Here is a 24271-nt window from a genome sequence, read left to right as displayed (position 1 = left end):
TTTCCCTATCGTCCTGAGTCTTCCCCCTCTATCCATTTTCTTTTGCAATCTCCAGAGAGCTTAACAATACTCCTCGAAACTTCTGCTGACTTCCTGGGGCTCCTTAAATTTTTTGCCCTAAGTCTTTTCTCCTGGGTTCCCACAACCCTATTTTCTCGCTTCAGCTGGACTAAGCAAACTACATTCCTGTCTTATTCCTGTCGTTCCCAGGCTTTTTTGCCTACTTATTTCCTTCTGTCTCCTCATTGCTCATTTGTTCATACTTCCTTTTCACTTGTTCGTACACAAGCAGCTGTGAAACTCCTATTTAGGAAGGTGAAAGAAGGTATCTGGGGGAGAAGGAGAGGAATGGAAGTGTTCTCACAAGCCTTGTCCCCTGATGGCAGCTCTCAAAACTTCAAATGCTAACTTGAATTTCATTGCATGAGGAGTGAAATCAATTGAAAGACAAGTGAACAGAAACATGCCTTCTTCCTTCTCTCCTGTTCTCTTTTTCTTTCACTCCTCCTCTACCTCCCTTCTCTATTCAGCTCAAAGATGCATCAAAACGTCCCATCCCGTCCCATCCCGGAGCATCTTTGGGCTTTGCTAAAGGACAGGCAGAAGCGGAGCAGTCTCTCTACTCAGAAGCAGAGCTCCTGTTCCAGAGAGTGTAGTGCTCTTATCTCAGGTGATTTAGGAAAAGCACAGGTGCCAATTCCAAATTTTAGATTTCCCAAAGATCTGATTCAAGACAGTTTTAAAAATGTTAGTTTAACATCTGAAAGGAGAATTTAATACACTTTAAACCTAATACTGTAAACACAATGCTCTTTACTCATATAAATGACCCAGGGTCAGGTACGACATGGAACTCATGAAGAGAATGAAAGTGGGGAGGGGGATATGTTAAATAAACTTACTGCTTCCTACTTCTCCATAAGCAGGTATGACCAGCTCATCAGAGCTAAACTCTACATATTCCAAAACAGTTTTGCTTTTCAACTCTGTGTTGTTAGGTAAAGGTAAATATAGTTTTGCCAGTAAGCTTGTCCTTTTACTTATCTCATAAACCTAAATATAAAAGAAATGGTTGATAGGTCACTGAACATACAAAATGGGGGGGGGGAGCTAAAATGAGAACCCTCAATTAACACATTTTTATTCCTTTTTAAAAATACTAGCATATAAAATAGGTATTTTTCTAGAGCATTTCATCCACATGATTATGAGAAAGGAGATAATCCTAAGTCCTTAAAAATATAATGCCTTTTACTGGTTTCAAAGAAAATAAGTTGAATTAAAGGATAACAAATATATTCTGAGCATATAGGTACATATAACACAATACCCAAAAAACTTACTTTTGTATAGCCCTTTTAAAGTTCTTTATCTCATTTAAGCCTGATAAAAATGATTAGGAAATAGGTATTACTTTTCTAATTTTATAAATGAAGAAATTGAGTCTCTATATGAAACTACATTCATAGAAATTCAGGTTGAATTGTTTAGGAAAAGGGGAGATTCATTGGCTCATAGAATCAGAGGAGAAGTTAAACAAGCCGTGGGAGGCAGGGGAGGGAGAAAGAGTCCCGGAAGAAGGAGTAAGGGAGGGGCTGAGTAGACAGCTCCATAGATGTCTACTGGATACTAAACCCAGGTCTTCTGATTCTGTATGCTGTTCTTTCTACTACCATTCCATCAAATCCAGTCAAATCTGGTTTCTGGGACCGCAGGGCTGGAGGCCCGATCCTGGATAGTAAATGTAAAGGTAGAGAATTCCACCTCCGTAAGTGAAGTCTCCTGGGAGAGCCTTGTCCCCTGATGGCAACTCTCAAAACCATTGTGTGGCTGGAATGGAGTGTCAAGAATGAAAATGGGCCTTGTTAAGCGGGAGAACTAGAATGTTCAAAAGCTCAGAAGCAGGAAATTGCAAGGATGTATGGGGAAAAAAAATCAAGCAGTTCAGTTTGGCTAAAGTGAAAAATGAATAGAGAGGAATGATAAGGAGTAAATTCAAAACGTAGGTCAGAATCTGTTAGGTTAGGGCATATAGATTTATTTTGTAATTTCTGCAGTTGCTCATGGTGTACTTTATCCCTAGCTAGATTCCTTTCTTTCCCTGCCTCTTAGTTTGCTACGATCATGTTCTAAGTGGTAGGATGATGAAGGATTCAAAATACACATTTATCCCCTTGGAGTTAGGGCAAGTTTTATACTTCAAGTGGTTGGATTATTACATCACAATTTATTTTAGGTACAACAGGAAAGTATATTCAGTATATTTTTTAAATAGGAATTTCAACAGAGGCACATTGTAAGATGATAGAAACTTGATAGCATACATGAACAAAATGAATGTAGCCTCTGATCAGGGATAGAAAAAAATTATTTTAGGTATTGTAAAAATACCTTTGATTTAGATTTGTAATTATAATTCTCTCCCTACTCCCCAAACCTCACTCTATCTTTATTCCCTCCTAACTTTCCTTTCAGGTCTAATTGCAAGTTTAGCCCCTATGTTAGCCATCAAGACTTCTTTTTTTTTTTTTAAGATTTTATTTATTTATTTGAGAGAGAATGAGATAGAGAAAGAGAGCATGAGAGGGGGGAGGGTGAGAGGGAGAAGCAGACTCCCCGCCGAGCAAGGAGCCCGATGCGAGACTCGATCCAGGGACTCCAGGATCACGACCTGAGCCGAAGGCAGTCGCCCAACCGACTGAGCCACCCAGGCGCCCCATCAAGACTTCTTATCTAGACTCCTTTAATGTCTCTAATTTTTTTCCATTGTCCTATTTTTCCTTCCTTTAGTGCAGGGGTTCTTACGGTGGGGTCTTTTGATAGGGATCAGTAGTCTGTTATGTGTATGTTCTTTCATCAGATTCTTAAAGCAATACAAAACATAAATGAACAAATAGATGAATGAATGAATGAATGAATGAATGAAATACACACATATATACATACAAATTCAGCAAGATACTGAAATCACTAAGTCAGGGCTGAGACAATTTGGAGAAATCATTCAACACTAACAATAGCTATGCTACATGTTATAGTTTAAATAACCCTCTTCCATCACACTAGCAAATGAACAGTAGTGCTGCACATCCAGGGTTGATAAGAATTTTAGCAGGAGAGAATGGAAGTATTTAGAACAACCACAAATCAAATAATTTTGTACTTGTAGCATAAAAGACTATCGCTGAGTTATAAATACATTATTTATAAGTATCTTGCCTACCCATATAGATCAGTCATCTCTAAACAGAAATTACTTGTCACATATAACAGTAACTAATGAGAAATTTAAAATTACAAATGGCATAAAATAAGATACAAAAGTAAATGACAATGGCATACCTCCAAGCAAATTGTTTCAGGCCAGTATATTAACTGAATATTGAAAATTTGCTGAAACATGACTTTAAAATCAAACTGAAGAGGAGATACTGAAGTGCAAGAAACCTGTTTATTGTTGTATAATATTTTAATAAAATACTTAAGCTTCTGAATTTTGGCTCTCCTCTTTTGTTCGTGCCTAAAAATTAAATAAATCTTTAAAGGATCCTTGAAAAACAAAATGGATACAAAATATTGTTCTTTTCAAAATGCACCTAAGCATGTTAAAGTATGACCATTTTGAGGACAAATGCTATCTTAAAGCCCAATAACGCTTGCCTATGTGTGGATAAAAGCCTCTCCTACTCTAATGTTTTTTTAAAGAAGATATTTACTCAAAAATAGAAAGAGAACTAATTTAGGTACTATAAATCACTCAGCAACTTATTTTACTAAATTGAAACTTAAAGAGATTCTGGCACTTACCCATCATAAGATGTCTTATAAAAGGAGAAAACTGAGGGACTTAGGAATGGGGGGGAGCTTGAATTTAAAATTTGAAAATATTTTCTAACTTCTAGAAGAAAGACACACTTTTAAAAGAAATATGCCATGTTTTCAATAACCTCACTGAGGTGGCTCTCAGTCAACAGGCTTGTTGTATCCTCTTTAAGGTCTTTAAAAATCCCTTTAGGCTTTAGGTTGTACACTCTTTTTCTCCAGGACATCCTTTCTCTAACCACAAAGATCAGAGAGGCAAGCCAGATTCCCCAGGGTTTCTATGAAACACTTGCTGGGAAATAAACTGATCCCTTAAGTGATATGAATTCCTAAAGAGAGTCTTCTAGCCATTCATTCATTTGCTCATTCACCCAACATTTATTGAATACCTTCTCAGCTGCAAGGAACTGACCTAATGATGTTTAGGACTTCTCTTTTTCAGAAAGATAAGCTTTAGGTTGAAACACAACATGCCCTTCTGTTCTCCACCCTAATTGTCCTAGGCATCCAGTATCTCCTGGCGCCCAAATCTGCCCACGTTCTCTGTAACCTTTTCAGAGGGTCAGGAGACGAAAGATTACTTTTTTTTTTCCTTTTTAAGGATTTTATTTATCCATTTGACAGAGAGAAACACAGCAAGAGAGGGAACACAAGCAGGGGGAGTGGGAGAGGGAGAAGCAGGCTTCCCACTGAGCAGGGAGCCCGATGCGGGGCTCGATCCCAAGACCCCGAGGTCACGACCCGAGCCAAAAGCAGACGCTTAATGACTGAGCCACCCAGGCGCCCCAAAAGATTACTTATTTTTCCTATCTCCCTGTTGGCCTCTTCTAATCATCTTCTCAATTAACTCTAAAGAAATATGTTAGGTACATTTCCCCTTTATGTTGCCCTCTGAAAGTAGTTTTAATAATGAGCTCATGAACTGATTATGAAAATTCATTAATTCAGGATTATATTTATCCTCAGGAAATCTTGCCTTTTTCATCACCTATAAACTCTTTATAATTCTTCTTTAATCCCTGTATTCCCTTCATCTCTATCCTTGCCATCAGTATATTCTTCTTTCCTAGAGAATCGACCCTTATTCAACTAGACATTTTAAATGGATAAAGACAGCAACGCCTCACAACAGCAATAACTTTGAAAAGACAGAACACATCCCATTTCCTTGTGCCTTGACTTCCACTAAGTTTTAACCTCCATTTATCTTCCTCCTCCTCTTACTTCTAACTTCCATTTTATGGCTCTTGTTTTCTTATCCTCATGTAGGTGGTCCTTTTGGATGCATGTCTCACATAATAATTATCTCAGGCACTCTTGGGAAGTAGGTGTAGAACAAACAAAGCTTTCCTCCACTGCTGCACTTTGCTGGTCAGAAAGAGAGCAGTGGTAATTGTGCTTTTGCGTCTGCCACTCTTTATGTCATTTTAAATGTAATCATCCATCCAATCATTTCATAAATATGAATATTTTGGGGGCATTTACTACCCTTCAACACTGTGCTAAATGATGCACATTCACAATACTCAAAGATGAATTGGTACAAAGTGTCCCATGGGACAGGGATGTCGAAAAGTTGGACTTAAGTTCCGTGTTTTAAGTTGTCATATCTTCTTTAAAGGAGATGAGATCCCTAGGCCCAGAGATGGGAGAAATGGGGATCTATATTAGATCTGTTTTTGCATGAAAGTCCTAGGAATAGGGAGAAAACAGCTCAAGGAAAAAGTCACAACTGGGAAGGAAAGAAGTTTGTGTCAAAGTAGAAAACTGCCCAGAGGATCCTCCAGATACAGAATACTTTTTTTTTTTTTTAAGATTTTATTTATTTATTTGACACAGAGAGAATGAGAGACAGAGAGCATGAGAGGGAGGAGGGTCAGAGGGAGAAGCAGACTCCCTGCCGAGCAGGGAGCCCGATGCAGGACTCGATCCCGGGACTCCAGGATCATGACCTGAGCCGAAGGCAGTCGCTTAACCAACTGAGCCACCCAGGCGCCCCAATACAGAATACTTTTTATGAAAACAAGAGGTCCCCTTAGTAAGCAAGGGCAACCACATAACCTTATTTTTTACAGTGGCTTTATATCCTACCTATTTCTGAACAAAAATTACTGCCATAGCAAAACAAAACAAAACAAAAAAACAATCATTAAACCAAACAGGTTTATGTCCTACCTCAGTCATGAATTAGAAGTGTGACCCTGGACAATTTACCCTTCCATAAGCACAAATTCCCCCATCTCTAAGATGAGGATAATACCACAGAGCTATGGTTGCAATTAAATGTGCAAATGTATTTAAAAACTTAGTAAAGTGCCCAGCTATGGGACTCACTCAAGAAATCTAACACTATTATTAAAACAATACAATAAAGAGATACTATATAATGAAGAAATAATCCTTTAAAATGCTTACAGTGAACACTTGGATAAGTTTGTTAATTCTGCAGTGAAAGAGAGTTGTGGCATCAAGGTAATTGGCCTTATTCTTTTAATATCTGATTCTTCAAGTTCTGAAGCTAAATATGAGAAGCTCTAGAAGCCAAAATATAAATATTTAATATACAATGTAAGTTCATTGCTTAAGACAACCATTCTTAAAATTAAACTTTTATTTCTTATGTTTGTCATTTTGTTGGGTAACTGTTACAAATACCAAGACTTCCTATTCTACCAAGCAATTAAATATTATAACCAGTTAAGAGGAGTTGAATGTTATTTTGCAATATAAATACCTCCTGTTTTTCCCCATTCTTAAATGCTTTTCCTTCAGTTTTCTTCTCAGTTTCAGACATTTCTAACAGTTCTTCTTGGTTTTGTTCATCACATTTATTCATTTTTATCCTAATTAATAATAAATATAATTATTTGAAGCAGAAATAGTGGAAGTATTTGAGATTTGTTACTGGTGTTGCTAACACACATATACACATACGACCAATTGCTTACAACAAACAATTTTACATCCCAAGGATGATCGTAGCGAGAATAAGAGTGAGTGGTGAGCAGGCACAGGTCCAGAGCTACGGTTCTGAACAAGCTTATGGCATCCATGGCTCTCCTTTTCTGCTCAGGGGTTCAGAATGCATGTGTGTATCAGACTCGTTTAAAGAAATGGAGGCAAGTAAGCAGGTTTACATGAATTCAGGACTCTACCATATAAAGTTTCATGCTGGGTAGGTTTAAAAATTGTCAGAAGCGCTTACGTTAAAAACCAGTGCAGCGGGGGAAAAAAGTCAACAAAGTAAACATCTTTCTTAATAGGCTGAAGTTACACTAATCTCCTACAGTTTTGAAAAAAGACCATGGGTTGTGGGGAGGAAACCAGTTATTTCACTGAGTTCACAAACAGCTTAAGTGATTAACAAGTACAGTTTTTAATCATAACCATCTCCTCCACTAACCATGTTTTTATGACTGTATGTTTCACCTAGAAGTATGATGGGTCTATGTGCAGCTTTATAAAAAGTGCCACACTGTTTTCAAATGGCTGTAACATTTGCATTCCCATCAGCAATCAATGAGAGTTCCTGTTGCTCAATATCCTTGTCAGTATTTGTTATTGTCTTTTAAATTTCGTTTTGTTTTGGATTTTAGTCATTCTAAATGGTGTATGGTATATTCACATTGTGGTTTTATTTATTTATTTATTTATTTTAAGATTTTATTTATTTATCTGACAGAGAGAGACACAGCGAGAGAGGGAACACAAGCAGGGGGAGTGGCAGAAGGAGAAGCAGGCTTCCCGCGGAGCGCAGAGCCCGATGTGGGGCTCGATCCCGGGACCCTGGGATCATGACCTGAGCTGAGCCGAAGGCAGATGCTTAATGACTGAGCCACCCAGGCACCCCTCACATTGTGGTTTTAATTTACATTTCTTTATTGACAGGATATGATGCTGAACTTCTTTTCATGTTTGCATTTGCCATCCATATGCCTTCTTTAGTGAAGTGTCTGTTCAGTTTTAAAAATTGAGTTGTCTTATTAAGTTATAAGAATTATTCATATATTCAAGGTACAAGTCCTTTGTTGACTACATTAAATAGCTGTCTAGCTTCTGGATTTTCTCCCAGTGACTGTGAATTCCCAGTTATTCGTGGGCAGTTCCTCAGGAGCCCTATCAGAACAAATAGACAAGCCACTCACCTTTCAAACTGTAACTTTACTGGGGTGCTTGTAAACCCTTGCCGTTGTCGAAGGGATTTTATTTGTTTCCAAGTCCGTAATATACTGTGTAATAGAGAGAAGTCTTTTCCCCTTTCTAAGTCATAGAGCTGTTTTGTATTACTACAACAATAAAGGTAGATCAAAAATACATTGGTGGATTAGAACTATAAATCATTAAAAATGGCCTAGGAGAATGTAACTAACTCTTCTGGATACCCCCACCTTATGATTTTTTTTTCATTTTACCCACATCTTGGTATAGCTACTGAAATTCCATTAATTAATTCCTTTATGACTTGAAGATTTTTCACTATTCAAAAGTGCTCTGCTAAAATCCAGACTTTTCCAGATGATCTGGTCATTCTGGAGTGTATTTATTATATTTTTTTCAGATTAACGATTGAAACCATTGCTTCAAATTTAGAGGTACTTTGCTGGATGGGGTAGTGATCATATTATTTGGATATTGAGGTAATATACTGTTTTAAAAGATGCTTATTCTGTTTCATGACTTTACAAACACACTATTAGTATGACAAATTACACTAATTGACTTTCTAATGTTAAATCATCCTTGCACTCCTGGAATGATCCCAACTTCACTGTATTATTTGATAGAATTCTGCTTAGCATATCTGTAACTATGTTTATGAATGAAATTGGGTTGCAACAGTTTTTGTATTGTTATCAAGTTTTAATTTCAAGGATAAAACAACCTCAGAAATGAAGTTAAGAATGTGGCCTTTTTTTTTTTTATTCTTTGAATTTGTGAAAATAGAAGTTATCTTTAAATCAGAGGCTCCCAACCTTTCCTATATCAGAATCACCAGAGGGCCTACTGAACACAGATTGCCAAGCCCCACCCCCAGAATTTCAGATTCAGTAAGGCTGTGGTGGACCTGGTAATTTGCATTTTTAACAGGTTTCCAGATGAAGCTGACGCTGCTGGTCTAGGGAACCACATTTTGAGAATCACTGCTTTAAATGTTCTACCGAATCCTAATTTTGTCATCTGAGCCTCAAGTTTTCTTTGCAGAAAGATTTCAAATTACCGATTTGATTTCTTTAACAGTGATTGAACTACTTAGGGTTTTTCTTCTTCTGCTTCTTCTTCTTCTTTCACTTGTTGGATATATGGTTTGTTTTTTTTTAAGACTTTATTTATTTATTTTAGAGAGCAAGAAAGAGACAGCACAAGCGGGAGGAGCAGAGGGAGAGGGAGAGAGAATCTCAAGCAGACTCCCTGCTGAGCGTAGAGCCCAACATGGGACTCTATCTCATGACCCTAAGATCAAGACCTAAGCCGAGATCGAGAGTCAAAGCTCAACTGACTGAGCCACCTGTGCACCCCAATTCTGGTTGTATTTTTGTACAGATTTGTCCTTTCCATGTAAATATTCACATTCTTAGGCATGAAGTTTTTCAAAGTATACAGCATGGGTGATAATGTCCCCCTTTCCTTCCTGATATTGTATATTGTATATTTGTACTGTTTCTTTTCTTTCGTTTTTTTAAAAAAGATTTTATTTATTTATTTGAGAGAGAGTGAGAGAGAGCACAAGCAGGGGGAGGGGCAGAGGGAGAGGGAGAAGCAGACTCCCCACCAAGCAGGGAGCCTGATGTAGGGCTCGATCCCAGGGCCCTGGGATCATGACCTGGGCTGAAGGCAGACACTTAACCAATTGAACCACCCAGGCACCCCATGCTGTTTCTTTTCTTGATCAGCTTTGCCAAGTTTATCAATTTTTACCAAACATTTGAGTTTACTGATTCTATCATAGCGCTCTTAATTTCTGCTCTTTATTTCCTTCTATTCTTTTTCCTAACTTAAGAATGCTTAGCTCATTAATTTTCAACCTTTCCTTTTTCTCTCATGTGTATTTAAATAAACAAATTTTCCTCTAAGTACTATTTTAACTGTACCACAAATTTTCATATATATTTTTTAATCAGTAAATTAAAAATCGTAATTATCAATATATCTTCTCTGAAAAATAGATTTAGACATGTATTTCTTAATTTCCAATCATATAGATTTCTTAGCTATACTTTTGTATTAGATTTCTTTCTGCATTGAATGATTTAAATCTGTTGAATATATTGAGACCTTGAGATTTATTGAAATAACAGAATATCAACTTTTGTAAATGTTCCCCGTGTTCTTGAAGAGAGTGGCATTTTGCAGTTGTTGGGTACAACGTTCTCTAACTATATATTTAGTCAAGTTTATTCATCATGTTGTTCAAATCTTTTATATACATACTGAATTTTTTTGGTCTACTTGTCCCATCATTTACTGAGAGGAGTGTGTAAATATTGCCCAGTATGTTTATGAATTTGTTATTTCTCCTTGCACTTCTATCAGTTTTGCTTTATTTATTTATTTTTTTATTTATTTCTTCATAAGAGACAGAGAGAGAGAGAGGCAGAGGGAGAAGCAGGCTCCCCGCTGAGCATGGAGCCTGATGCGGGACTCGATCCCAGGACCCTGGGATCATGACCTGAGCTGAAGGCAGACACTTAACCATCTGAGCCACCCAGGCGCCCGCTTTATTTATTTTGAAGCCATTTTATTGTATGCATACATGTATATATGTGTATATTCATATATATGAATACATGTTAATTAAACTGCATCATTTTGATGTGGCCCTCTTTATATCTAGTAAAGCTTTTTGCCTTTAAAGATCTATTTTACCTTATATTGATATAGCTATGCCATCTTTATTTTGTCAATGTTTGTGTGATTTTTTTTTCCCATTATTTCTATTCTCTAACTTTTTATATCCTTATGATCTAGATAAGTCTCTTATAGATAACATATAATTGGATTTTGGTTTGGGATTTTTTTTCTCCTTTTAAAAATTTTTTTATTGAAGTATAGTTAGCACACAATGTCACATTAGTTTCAGGTGTACAACATAATGATTCTACAATTCTAGAAGTTATACTATGCTTACCCCAAGTATAGCTGTCACCATACAACACTAGTACAATACCATGGACTATATTCCCCATGCTTCACCTTTTACCCCCATGACTTATTCATTCCATAACTAGATGCCTAGAACTCCCACTCCCCTTCACCCATTTTCCTCAACTCCCCACCCCCCTCCCCTCTGGCAACCACCGGTTTATTGTCTAGATTTATGGGTCTCTTTCTGCTTTTTGTTCATTCATAAAATATTTTTTGTTCAATCATATTTTGTTCAACCATAAAATATATATATTTTAAAGATTTTATTTATTTATTTGACAGAGAGAGACACAGTGAGAGAGGGAACACAAGCAGGGGGAGTGGGAGAGGGAGAAGCAGGCTTCCCGCTGAGCAGAGAGCCCGATGCGGGGCTCAATCCCAGGACCCTGGGATCATGACCTGAGCTGAAGGCAGATGCTTAACGACTGAGCCACTCAGGCGCTCCATTTATTTGTTTTGTTTTTAGAGTCCACATATAAGTGAAGTCATGGTATTTGTGTTTCTCCATTAGACTTACTTCACTTAGCATAATACCCTCTACGTCCATCCATGTTGTCACAAATGGCAAAATCTCATTCTTTTTTATGGCTGAGTAATATTCCACTCTGTATATATACCACATCTTATTTATTCACTCATCTAATGATGGACACTTAGGTTGCTTCCATATGGATTTTTTAAAATTTTAATCCAGTCTATCAATCTAGACAAAAATGGAGCACTCAGCCCATTTAGATATATTTAGGTTTAACTCCATTTTCTTTTATGTTTTTTATTTGTCTCATCTGCTTCTATGTTCCTTTTTCTCTCTTTTCTTGCTTTCCTTTTGATTGTTTGAATATTTCTATATTGTCTCATTTTCCTCTTATATAGATTTGAGACATATCTTTTTTTCTTTTTTTTTTCAAAGATTTTATTTATTTATTTGACAGAGAGACACAGCGAGAGCAGGAACACAAGCAGGGGGAGTGGGAGAGGGAGAAGCAGGCTTCCTGCTGAGCAGAGAGCCCGATGTGGGGCTCGATCCCAGGACCCTGGGATCATGACCTGAGCCAAAGGCAGATGCTTAACAACTGAGCCACCCAGGCGCCCCAACATGTGGTTTTTTTAATCAATTGATATTAAAATTACAACTACTTTCATGTGACACTTCTATGAAATATTTTTACACAAAACTGGGTCTAAAGGAAAGGTTGGAGCCATTTCTGTAATTGCCTAAAGAGTAGGGACCTTCTCTTTTTCTTATTTTATATCCTCCATAGCAAGTGCAATACTCAGTTTAAAGAAGTTACTTGATAAATGCTTGATAAATACATTAATGGTCCCAAACCTACCTTATCTGCCAATAATAATCTTGTAAAGATTTTTTGGTCAGTTGGCTTATTTCCAAATTTTCGTTTGCTAATTTGGTAGCATCTGTCAGTGCTTTCAGCTACAACAAAGAAAAGAGCTTTTCGTATATTCCATTCACTGTTACTAGCACTCCAATTTCTCCAAAGGTCTAGGTGTGTGCAGCAGAAGCACAACTGTATAACTTTTTGTGTATTACTGTCTTATCTTCCAAAATATATTTCATATAAGCACCTTGGGGTAGAACTGAGAAGAGCCTCAATATCTAAGAAATAAACATTAAACCTAGAACTTTCTAGGTAATCAGCTCCTCAATTAATGTAAAAAATGCCAGTCAATCAAGACGGCAGATTGAGCCCAGGAATCTACCTTATCTTTCACCTAAAATCCCATGGTTACAGAAAAAATAGCTGTTTATCTGTCTTTATCCATATCCACTGCCAACATTACATCCATATCTATACATGTATATTTATAACTGTGTTTATATCTATATCTGTCTATAAAAATGAATGCGTAACATAGGAAAATAAGAAAAAATAAAATCAAGAGAAAACGATATGCTGAGGAAAGCATAAGATAGAAATATCCTCAGAGAATGTCCATAGAGAAATAAAGCTGGAGGAACCTGTACCCTAAAACATATGCAGGAGAAATCTGTCATAGTTAGGAACAGTTTGTAGGAACTCCAAGACTAGAGTCAATTAATATAAACTTTTACTGGAAGAAATCAGAGAAGACCTCAACAAATAGGAAGACATACTATAGTTCTGAATGAGGGAACACAATTTTCATAAAGATAAAATTTCCTTCAAAATTAATATAATAATATAATGTAATCACAATAAATATGGTAATAGAATTTTAAAAATAGAAGTTGACAGGCTAATTCTAAAGTTCATATGGACGATCAAATCTTTAAGAGCATACAAAAACATTCTAGAAAAAACGAGGAGTCCTTTGTTCTACTACATTATAATTTAATAATATAGTAATTAAAACAGGGCAGGACTAGGCCATACGTCAATGGAATAAATAGTCCTTAATCTATGTAAATATGTGAAGCCAGTTTATAATAAAGGCAGAATCTTAAATTAGTAGGAAATTATGATGTTTGGATATTAGGCTAACCTTTTGGGGGAAAGAAACTGAATTGGAGCCCAATCCACAAGACACAAATATAAACTCTAGACCGAATAAAAGCCTAGAAATTATACATACACACACATGTATATTATTAGAAGAATATATAAGAAGATAACTATAATTTTGGTCTCTTAGACACTATTGGTTGCCCTTGAAAGGTCATTTTTTTTTTGCTTGCAGAACCCCAATTTTGTTCAATTGCTTAATCATCTTCCACGTGTTTCAGAGGTAAACCCTGATTAGCCATTTGTAGCAATTTCATTCTTTTTGCTAGTGCTGGTTTAGGCATAATCATGTGATATAGTTCTAGCCAAAGAGACAAGAGGGGAAATTGCCCATACGTGGGGGAAAGGCTGAAGAGGGTTCTCAAAGCGAGATACTATGCATACTGTGTGTCTGGTCAGCATGCCTTGAACTGGAACTGCATACTGTGTGTCTGGTCAGCATGCCTTGAACTGGAACAGCCAGTAGTTTACCTGACAGGAGCTAACCAAGTCAATTTGCTGAAGATGAACATTGGAAAGAGAGGCAAAAAGCTAGGGTTGTTGATGATATTGTTGAGCCACCAAATCAGGCAACCCTAAAGCTGCCCTAACTTGGGACTTGTGATGTAGGAGGTAATACGTTTTCCTTATTGTTTAAAGCAATTGAGAGAGCGTTTTCTGTGAATTGCAACCAAAGGCATGCTGACTGATACACTTGGGGTAGAGGTCTTAGGAAGCAAATGACAAAACCTAATATACACAAGGGAAAAGATTGAAAGATTTGATCTCAGAAAAATTTTAATGTTTGCCAAGAGACACAAAAAATGAAACTAAAAAAGCAAGTAAATGAGAGGTACGAATTCATAAAAATAATCGGTGGGCACTCATTTGATTTCTTTTTTTCTTTTTTCTTTTTCCAAACTTTTATGTACCCTTTATGCTGTCATTGGATGACTGGGTTAATCATTCTCAGACCAAGACTTTTCACATTTTATATGAGATTCAAGATCTCTAATTTTTTTTTTTTAAGATTTTATTTATTTATTTGACAGAGAGAGACACAGGGAGAGAGGGAACAGGGGGAGTGGGAGAGGGAGAAGCAGGCTTCCCGTGGAGCAGGGAACCCGATGCGGGGCTTGATCCCAGGACCCTGAGATCATGACCCAAGCCGAAGGCAGACGCTTAACGACTGAGCCACCCAGGCGCCCCATCAAGATCTCTAATATTTTTAACAAAAATACTTTATTAGAAGACTTAAAACAACCATATGGCTCTTTTAATCTTTTCAAATACTCTTCTTGAATCATAGGACCAAGAATACCACTGATTAGTGAACCATTTGTAAGTACTAAATATCCTGCAGGATATGTTTGAGGCTACCTCCCTGGCCAGTCAACACCCAGAGTTTCTTTTTAGAAAAACTGAAAGCAACTATTGTTCTAATTGGTTAAATATTTAAAATGCTAAGGGAATATGTTCTAGGATAGCTTGCTCTGTATTATTTGTTTTCCCTTTCGATATTAAATGTTCAGCTCTATAAATATAATGAAAGCCATTCTCACCTTCTCATAAAGCAGCTGAGATAAATTCTGTTGCTGTCTGTCCTGGAAACACTCATAAAGTTGAAGCAGCCTAGCACATAATACTTGTTCTTGATTGAAGAGAGGATGATGGCTGAATTGGAAACCCACAATGTTGAGATCTAATTGGTACATTTCCCTTTGACCTTCCATTTTGTTCCTAATAGAGCTTTCCAGATCAGGTTTCACTGCCTTTTAAAGAAAAATATGTACACAATGTTGATTCTTTCTTTTGAAATTATAAATTTCCTTATAAAAGTAACACATTAATTGTAAGAAAATTAAGGGATATGGTGAGTGCTGTGAATTGTGTAAGACTGATGGATCACAGACCTGTACCCCTGAAACAAATAATACATTATATGTTAATAAGAAAAAGAAAGAAAGAAAATTAAGGGATATAGAAAGCAATAAACAATAATTTGATCCTTCTTCCTTAAAACTGATTATGGCCCTTGATTTCATAAAATATATTTATATTACATCCACTTTAATCATCTTGCTATGAATTATTATCAGATACTTTACTGTTGTGTGCCGGTAGAGTTTAGACTTTCAAGTTATAAGCCCTGCAACGATTTCCTATAGCAACACTATGACAAATGGTGTTTAGATCTGTTGGGTCAATAGTTCCAACTACCTTATGGTCTAATAGTCATCTATGGGCCAGTGTTAAGTGGCAAACCCTTACTAAAACGCTGTTCCTATGTGAATATACTGGTAATCCCCTGGAAAATTCCCTGGAGGGGCTCAGACCCTCCAAGCAAGTGCTAAGGATACCATCTTTCTTTATACATGAGACTGTCTCCACTTAACAATACAAAAAATATAAATAATATAAGCACTCATTGAGTGTCTACTATATGCTAAGCATTTGGATATGTGTTAGCAATTGACAGATTGCCCCTAAATTAGTTGAAGTCTGTGGGCCTTAAATTATATACAAAATGATTCAATTATGTTTTAGTACCCTATTCTGAATTTAAGCACATTTGTTTGAATACGTATGTGACTTGTTTTCAGCGATATAATTTGAGAGGGCTAATGGGTTACTTAGCATGTACAGTCTAGTTTGTGAATGCCTAGTCACTCCCAGTAAGATCCATGACTGCATCCCCCTGAAAAAGAGAGCACAAGCCCTCTCTCTGGACCAGTCTGTGCAATAGAACATGATTTCCTGTCTGTGCCATTGCTATTACAACTGCTGTCACACTGAAAAACTGCTGTCCCACCTCTGCCTGGCATGGCAGATCCTCAAGGACGGCAGGTCACAGTGTGATGCCTGCATTTCTCCCTCCCTACTCTCTCCTGAGCTAGGAATCTTCCCATTTTCTCACTGCTTTGAGGGAAGGCAAGAGAAGAGTCATAAAATTTGTTTTTTGTTTCATCCTTACTTTATAAATCTCTATTATCTATGGAAGGACCAACTCAGAGGGGAAAACCTGCTCTTGATTCCACTTATAAGATTTAGTCAATTGGTAGTAAAATGGTCATTTACCAGGCATAAACACCAACGAAATAAAGTTTTGGTATTAAGCAACCAAGTTATAAACTTTTAAAAATTAAAGTTCCTAAGCTAGAGAGGACTGTCTTATTGAGCAGATTCTGCACTGATCAGTTAAGTGAGGGGATTAAGTGAACTTCTAGAACTAAGTTAGACTAAAAGCACAAAGATCTAGGAATAGTAATTCAAAGGCCAGATAAACGCACAAAAACATCCAAGCTGATGACAAGTGTAAAATCTACATAAACACATAAGAGAATGTTAGAAGAGGGAGTAAAGGGCATAGTCAAATGGTCAGGGAAAACTCACACAGGCAAATAAGACCTGGGGCAGAGGAATGTGGCAGAGGCAACAGCAAAGAGAGGACTTTGGTACTCGGGCAGCTCTTACCTGTGCTTCAGTCGCCTTTATATTTCATTTATTCTGGTGAGAAACCCCAAATGAGCCTTGCCTCTAAGGCTAGCTGGACAGAGTAACAAATGTGGAGAAGATAAAAGGGAAAAGCAGGCAGAAGCATTTGTCTGACGCAAATTCCAGAACATCGTCTGTTAAGGATGCTACAGAATGAATTTTAATACTCAGTTTAGATGCTTGGTGAGTGACATTTCCATTTATTTCCAAGTCTAAAAGTCCATGAAATACTGAAATTATGCTTGGATGAAGCCAGAACAGATGCACTTAAGGAAAAAGGTACTTGTTCAGCCCAGTGGTTTCTAGTTTGGGATTCTGGTGGTTACAAAGGTCAATCCAGATGGTGGTTAATATTTCTCCAAAAATTGTATATTTTGCATTTATTTGTTATCATTCATTCACAATTGTTCATTCATTCACGCATGCATGCGTGCATTTATTCATTCATTCAACAAACTGCCATTGTTTCAAGGATCTCTCTCCCTAAGAATGGTCTCAATTATATAATTTTGTTAGAATATCTGTGCTTTATCTTCAGCAAAATTTAGATGAAACATATTGTCACCATAAGGTATAAAAGTTATGCCACATAATAGCAAAGAACAAGATAAGATAAATACTAGGGATTTTCTCTCCTCCCTCTTTCATTCTTTTATTTTTATTTTTAATGGAGATGGGTGTTTTTAGTAACCAAACTGGAGAAAACAGAAAGATATTGCAATGTTGGGTGTGTATGTGTATTGGGGAGGGGGGGCTCACTTACAAAATGTCAGTGAATGTGTTATATTATAAATTAGGATGGGGCAGAGACATGTCAGTTTCTCATGGTATGACAGGCACCATGCAAAAAATAATCTTTTCTAAGATTATGCCAGTCAACTGAGGTCTTTCTCTTCTAATGTATACTAGGACCATAAAAGTCGCATTACAAATAATATAAGCACTCATTGAGTCTCTACTATATGCTAAGCATTTGGATATGTGTTAGCAATTGAGAAAGAAAGAGAAAGAAAGAAAAGGAAAGAAAGAAAGAAAGAAAGAAAAGAAAGAAAGAGAAAGAAAGAAGAAAGAAAGAAAGAAAGAAAGAAAGAAAGAAAGAAAGAAAGAAAGAAAGACCCTACTCTGCAGTCAAGCAGGAAAGAGATTAGGAAAACAGAAGACATACAGACAGAGCCTTGAGAGAACAGCAACCCAGCTGAAATCAGTTAAGTCCCTAATTGGACTAAAATGATTATCCCCACTCAATATGCCTAACAAAGCAAAGGACAGAACCTTTCTGAAAGAAAGTATCTTTAGAGCTTTTATAACTTTTCATATGTAATATTTGCAACACAATGGTCATCGACCATAATAAAAGACAAGTCTAAATGAGCAAAATGAAGAGAAAAAAAAATAAAAACAGACTCTCAGGAACCCAGATATTGTAGTTACTAGATATGGACTTTAAAGTGGCTATCATTAATGTGTTTTAAAAAACAGAGTAAAAGAGAAAATACATGAAAACATGGCATATTCTAGGAGGAAACTGGAATACATACATAAGAATCAAATGTCAAATCAACATTTTAAATTAAGAATTCATTAGACAGGTGATTCTGGGAATATGGTGGCACTATAGTTTTAGATAGTCCCAAATCTCTACCATTAAAGCATGCAGAGCAACTAGATAGCAAAGCCAAAAATCCATGGACAAGATCCATAACAAAACTACATCTCCAAGAATCCCTCGTGAAACCCAAAATACAAGTGGATGGAGACAAACCACCAACAGTAGAAAGCTTGCATAGTGTTGGTGATTGTTTGGAAGAAATCAGAGAAGCAGTGAAGCATCTGAAGGTCCTGACAGCAGGAGAACCCCAAAGAGACAACAGTTAGTTGCTCACCAGAAAGTGCAGCATGCCAACTCAAAAACAGCAGCTAAAACTGGAAGAGGTTTTGTCTACTCCAACTGTGGGGAGTGCAAGGGCTTTTGGAGAGGACTAAAGGGGCTTAGAGGAACCTACTCCCTCAGAATTTTTAGGACAAGTCTTCACACTAAAGAGAAACTGCTAGGAGTGGAATAAAAATTGAGAAGGCCAGGGATCACAGACATTAAGGGAAGAGAAGATACAAAAAAATATCCGGGAAGGGAAATACAGCCAAGAAATTTCAGAAATCCAGCCACTATATATTTTTAACACTACACAAAAACAACATAGTTCTGTGACATTATTAGAAAAGTTATCAGGGGGGGCCTGGGTGGCTCAGTTGGTTAAGCGTCTGACTCTTTTTTTTTTTTTTTTAAAGATTTTATTTATTTATTTGACAGAGAGATAGCGAGAGCAGGAACACAAGCAGGGGGAGTGGGAGAGGGAGAAGTGGCTCATGACCTGAGCCGAAGGCAGATGCTTAACGACTGAGCCATCCAGGCACCCAAAAGCGTCTGACTCTTGATTTCAGCTTAGGTCATGATCTTTGGGTCCTGGGATGGAGCCTTGCATCAGGCTCCCTGCTCAGCAGGGAGTCTGCTTGACATTCTCTCTCTCCATTTCCCTCTGCCCCTCTCCCTGTGTGCACTCTCTCTAATAAATGGATAAATCTTTAAAAAAAAAAAAAAAAAGAAAGAAGAAAAATGAATAGACAGCAGAAAGAAATCCAAAAAACAGACAAAAAAATAGAAATGGGGGTGCCTGGGTGACTTAGATGGTTAAGCATCTGCCTTTGGCTCCGGTCATGATCCCAGGGTCCTGGGATCGAGCCCCACACACTGGGCTCCTGGCTTAGCGGGGAGGCTGCTTCTCTCTGTTCCTCTGCCTCTCCCCCTGCTCATGCTCTCTCTCTCTCTCTGTATCTCTGTGTCTCAAACGAATAAATAAAATATTTTTTAAAAAGTAGAAATGTAGGGGCGCCTGGGTGGCTCAGTTGGTTAAGCAACCGCCTTCGGCTCAGGTCATGATCCTGGAGTCCCGGGATCGAGTCCCGCATCAGGCTCCCTGCTCAGCAGGGAGTCTGCTTCTCCCTCTCCCGCTCCCCCCTCTTGTGCTCTGTCTCTAAAATAAATAAATAAAATCTTTAAAAAAAAAAAAGTAGAAATGTACTGTCGAATGAGCTAAAAGACATTGAGAAAATTTTTATGACATTTAAGAACATAAATCAGAATTAGAAAAACTGAGAAATGAGGTGACAGAAAGAATTAAAAATAAAAAAATATTTTAGAAATTAAGCCTAAAATAGAAGGAGCACAAGGGCAAAGAAACACCACAAAAATGGACTTTTTCTTAAGGTGAAGAGGGAGAAATCTTTCTAAATAAAAAAGAAATGAATAAAGAGAAAGAATTCATTGGATGGATTTAGCAGGAGATAAAACAGAGCAGGAAAAAAAAAAACAGAGCAGAAAATTAGATAAGTGAACTAGAAAACAGATCAAATAAAAAATATTCAGCCTAAAGGATCAGAGAGAAGACAAGGAATAAAAAATAAAAAATAAAAGCAAAATAAGACACAAGGGACATGTGTACTTAAAGTCCCAGAACAAAAAGAGGAGACTGAGGTATCAGACATATTTGCTAAGAAAATGGCTGAGAATTTTTCTAAAACTGATGGATGACATGGAATCATACATTCAGGAAGTTCTAATACCCTAAAGCAGAATAAATATTGAAAAACTCACAGCTTAACATATTACAGTGGAAATTATTGAAAACCAAAGAGAAAAACTGAAAATGCAAATAAGACTTTAAGATGGCTTTTCAAGGGGTACCTGGGTGGCTCAGTCAGTTAAGTGTCTGACTCTTGATTTTACCTCAGGTCACGATTTCAGGATTGTGAGATCAAGCTCCATGTCTGATTCCATTCAGAGAATAGATTTGCTTAAGATTCTCTCCTCCCTCTCCCTCAGCAGCCCCCCCTTAAATAAATAAATAAATGCTTTTTTAAAAAGATGGCTTTGCAATAGAAACAATGAGATTCAAAAGAGAGTGGAAAGCTCTCTTCAAAGTGCTAAAAGCAAAATAACATCCAATCTAGAACTCTAGACCTAACAAAAAATACCCCATCTCAGATTTTTATTTTATATATTTATTTTTTCTTCAGGGGTGTGCTAGAATTCTCCACTGGACTTGTGAACTTCCACAAAGGCACTCTTGTCCATGGGCGATCGTCAGAATCAGTGTACTTTGGGGAGGAAGACAACAGAAAACTCTTATTCTGCCATTATGATGATACCATTCTTTCTAGCTTTATTCTTCTTTATCAAGATTGTTTTGGCTATTCAGGGTCCTTTGTGGTTCCATATGAATTTTAAGATTGTTTTTCTGTTTCTTTGAAAAATACCATTGGGATTTCGATAGAGATTGCATTGAATTTGTAGACTGCTTTGGGTAGTATGGATATTTTAACAATATTAAGTGTTCCAATCCATGAACATGTGATTCTTTCCATGAGACAGTCTTTTATTTTTTTAAAGAAACTATAATTAAAAACAATCCCACAAATAAATTTCCAGGCCAAAATGGATTCATCAGTGAATTCTTCCAAACACTTAAGAAATAAATAACACAGAGAAATAAATAAATAACAGAAAAGAGAAAAAGAAAATAAATATATTTTTCATACAATGGAGTTCTATATAGCAAGAAGATTAAGCAAATTATTATTGCATGCAGCAACATAGAATACCTACTCTATTATTACATTTATGTAAAACAGGCAAAGTAGCAGGTAAGAGTAATCTACAGTGGTAGAAGTTATAATAGTAGTTACCTTGAGGGGAAATAGTTACTGGAAAAGGACATGAGGGGGCCTTCTGGAATGTTGGTAATATTCTATCCTTGATCTCAATGGTGATTACACAGGTTTGTTGACTTCATGTAAATTGACCAAGCAAATATACTGGATATATTTATATTTCTGTATGTAAAGATAACTAAATGAACACATTGCTAAAATCCCTCTCAGAGCCTTGGAAAGGGACCTCTGCAAAGTTAGGGACCCTAACCTTAAAATTCATTAGTTTCACAGCAAAACTGCCTCTGATTGAGGCAATGGCAATTCTCTTTTAGGTGTACTGATCTTTTTTTTTTTTTTTTAAGATTTTGTTTATTTATTTGAGACAGAGAGAATGAGAGACAGAGAGCATGAGAGGGAGGAGCAGACTCCCTGCCGAGCAGGGAGCCCGATGCGGGACTCGATCCCGGGACTCCAGGATCATGACCTGAGCCGAAGGCAGTCGCTTAACCAACTGAGCCACCCAGGCGCCCTAGGTGTACTGATCTTAAGACACCAGATTAAGGGGCCCCTGAGTGGCTCAGTCGGTTGAGCATCCAACTCTTCGTTTTGGCTCAGCTCATGATCTCAGGGTCGTAAGAACAGAGCCCCACATCAGGCTCTGCACACAGTGGGGAGTCTGCTGGAGATTCTCTCTCTCTCTCCTGTTGCCCCTCCCCCCTCTAAAATAAATAAATCTTAACGACTGAGCCACCCAGGCGCCCCATAAATAAATCTTAAAAAAAAAGACACCAGCTTGAGCTTTCTAAAAGCAATTCTGTATATGCAATTGAGGATCAGGACAGAGATCTGGGAAAGATACATGTTTGGGAGTCACCAGCAAGTACATGGTAGTAGCAGCCATGGAAGTTGGGGTTATCAGGCAAAGAGTATGAAGAAAAAGAACATAAAAAGACCAAGGACCTAATTATACATCCTCATCATTGAGTTTCTTTGCTTCTGGTTGGGTAGAATTCTGCTCATCAAATGATCAGAAGTTCTGGTAGACAATTGTATATGTCTGTAATTTATAAAAGTGGGAAAATTAATTAAAGCTTAAATGCATTTTATATAGTAAAATGACAAAAGGTTTTCTTAGCAGCACAAAGTTTTGGTATACTTTTAGAAGGTCCTCAGAACAATTTATAAGCAGTATAAAGATATGAAAAACATATCACAATATAAGAAAAAAATTTTTGATTTCCTGAATTCTCTGGGAAAGAAATAGAAACTAGGGAAGAAAAGAGCATATATCATATATAAAGAAGATCCTTACATGTTATAGAAAGACAAGGAGACTCCTAAAACTATTAATCTCTTCAATTGAGGGAGAGCCCTCATTTCCTCAGGCTGAGAAGTATCAACCTAAGTGCCCTTGCTATTAATATGTCCCTGCTATTGGAATATGCAAGAACTAACAGTAACAATTATAAAGAACAGTAACAATTATAAACAGATGGAAGGCATATAATTACTGGGGAGAGCAGAAGTAACTCACAGGTTCAAAGCAACAGAGGGAATAAAGAATAACATCCTATAAGTATTTTTAGTAGGTATTTTTCCACTTTATATCTACTTACAGCCATATTTCTTATGTATGGAATGGTTAAGGCAAATGAATGGCAATTGAGTTTTTGTACATAGTTCTGATTTAAATTTTTCAAGCCAATTTTTAAATATAACTATTTCTGTCTAAATATTTCTTCTCATTAGGTTAATGGACTGTTAATTTTCATAATGTCTTAGAATACATATAAACTTTGTTTCTTGATTATGAGTATAACATACATTCATTTTTGAAATTTAGAAAATAGAGAAAGAAAGAAAGAAGAAAATAAAATAATCCTATGTCCTACTATCCAGAGATAATTATTTGATATATTTTCCCACTCTTTTAATCTATCTACCCATATATGTATGTATTTATTCATTCACTGATTAATTCATTCATTATCTGTTCTATAAAATTAGGATCATATATGATTTGCATTCTGCTTTTTCACTTTGCATTTTGAGTATTTCCCATATCACTGAATATTCTTCAAAAACATAATTTTAATGGCTATTTTACATTTCATCATAGTTTTGCCATTACATTACTAGATTTACTAATATCTTTATAGGGTGAATTAACACCAGAAACACATAAGTTATACCTGATATTATAAGAATTCTTCTAACCATAATCACAAATAAACTGTTGTTGGTTACCTTTCTGTATATGGTCTTTAGCGCTGGATTTAAAGATCCCTTGCTTGTGGTTAGCCTGAAATTCCATGACTGTCTAATGGGTGAAGGTAATGACATAATTTCTCCACTTTCTTCAAACCAACACTTTCCCTATCAAAAATATTCAAGAAATAGTGTAATAAAATATTTCACTAAAAACAAATGTCACATACAAGCAATGAGTGGTGTAACTTATTAGCTGGCGCACTTGCCTCTTCTAGGGTAAGCAGGCGATTTTCCATTTTGTTGCAGGTCTTTTTATGTATTTGTGGCTTTCTCTGAATATAGAATCCTTCATCTTCTAAAATGCGTGGAATCATATCTTTTGGCAGTTTACACTGGTTGACCACTTAACAACA

At 36.7% G+C, this 24271-nt stretch overlaps 1 protein-coding gene across 1 annotated transcript in view; it reads right to left on the bottom strand.

Moving 5' to 3' along the window:
* Nucleotides 1–24271, bottom strand: part of CC2D2B (coiled-coil and C2 domain containing 2B) — an 89415-nt gene that overhangs the window by 54452 nt on the left and 10692 nt on the right. Inside the window, exons 7-15 of the mRNA XM_021700104.1 lie at nucleotides 24125–24261; nucleotides 23895–24023; nucleotides 15008–15217; nucleotides 12300–12397; nucleotides 7968–8108; nucleotides 6557–6665; nucleotides 6238–6356; nucleotides 3343–3520; nucleotides 903–1053 (exon numbers count right to left, since the gene is read on the bottom strand). Of these exons, the coding sequence (XP_021555779.1) occupies nucleotides 903–1053; nucleotides 3343–3520; nucleotides 6238–6356; nucleotides 6557–6665; nucleotides 7968–8108; nucleotides 12300–12397; nucleotides 15008–15217; nucleotides 23895–24023; nucleotides 24125–24261 (1272 nt within the window). The remainder of the gene's footprint in view (nucleotides 1–902; nucleotides 1054–3342; nucleotides 3521–6237; nucleotides 6357–6556; nucleotides 6666–7967; nucleotides 8109–12299; nucleotides 12398–15007; nucleotides 15218–23894; nucleotides 24024–24124; nucleotides 24262–24271) is intronic.

The sequence above is a fragment of the Neomonachus schauinslandi genome, chromosome 6, assembly GCF_002201575.2.
Source record: "Neomonachus schauinslandi chromosome 6, ASM220157v2, whole genome shotgun sequence".
Lineage (NCBI taxonomy): Eukaryota > Metazoa > Chordata > Mammalia > Carnivora > Phocidae > Neomonachus > Neomonachus schauinslandi.
Note: the sequence above shows the minus strand (reverse complement) of the source record. Positions and strands in the feature narration are given on the sequence as shown.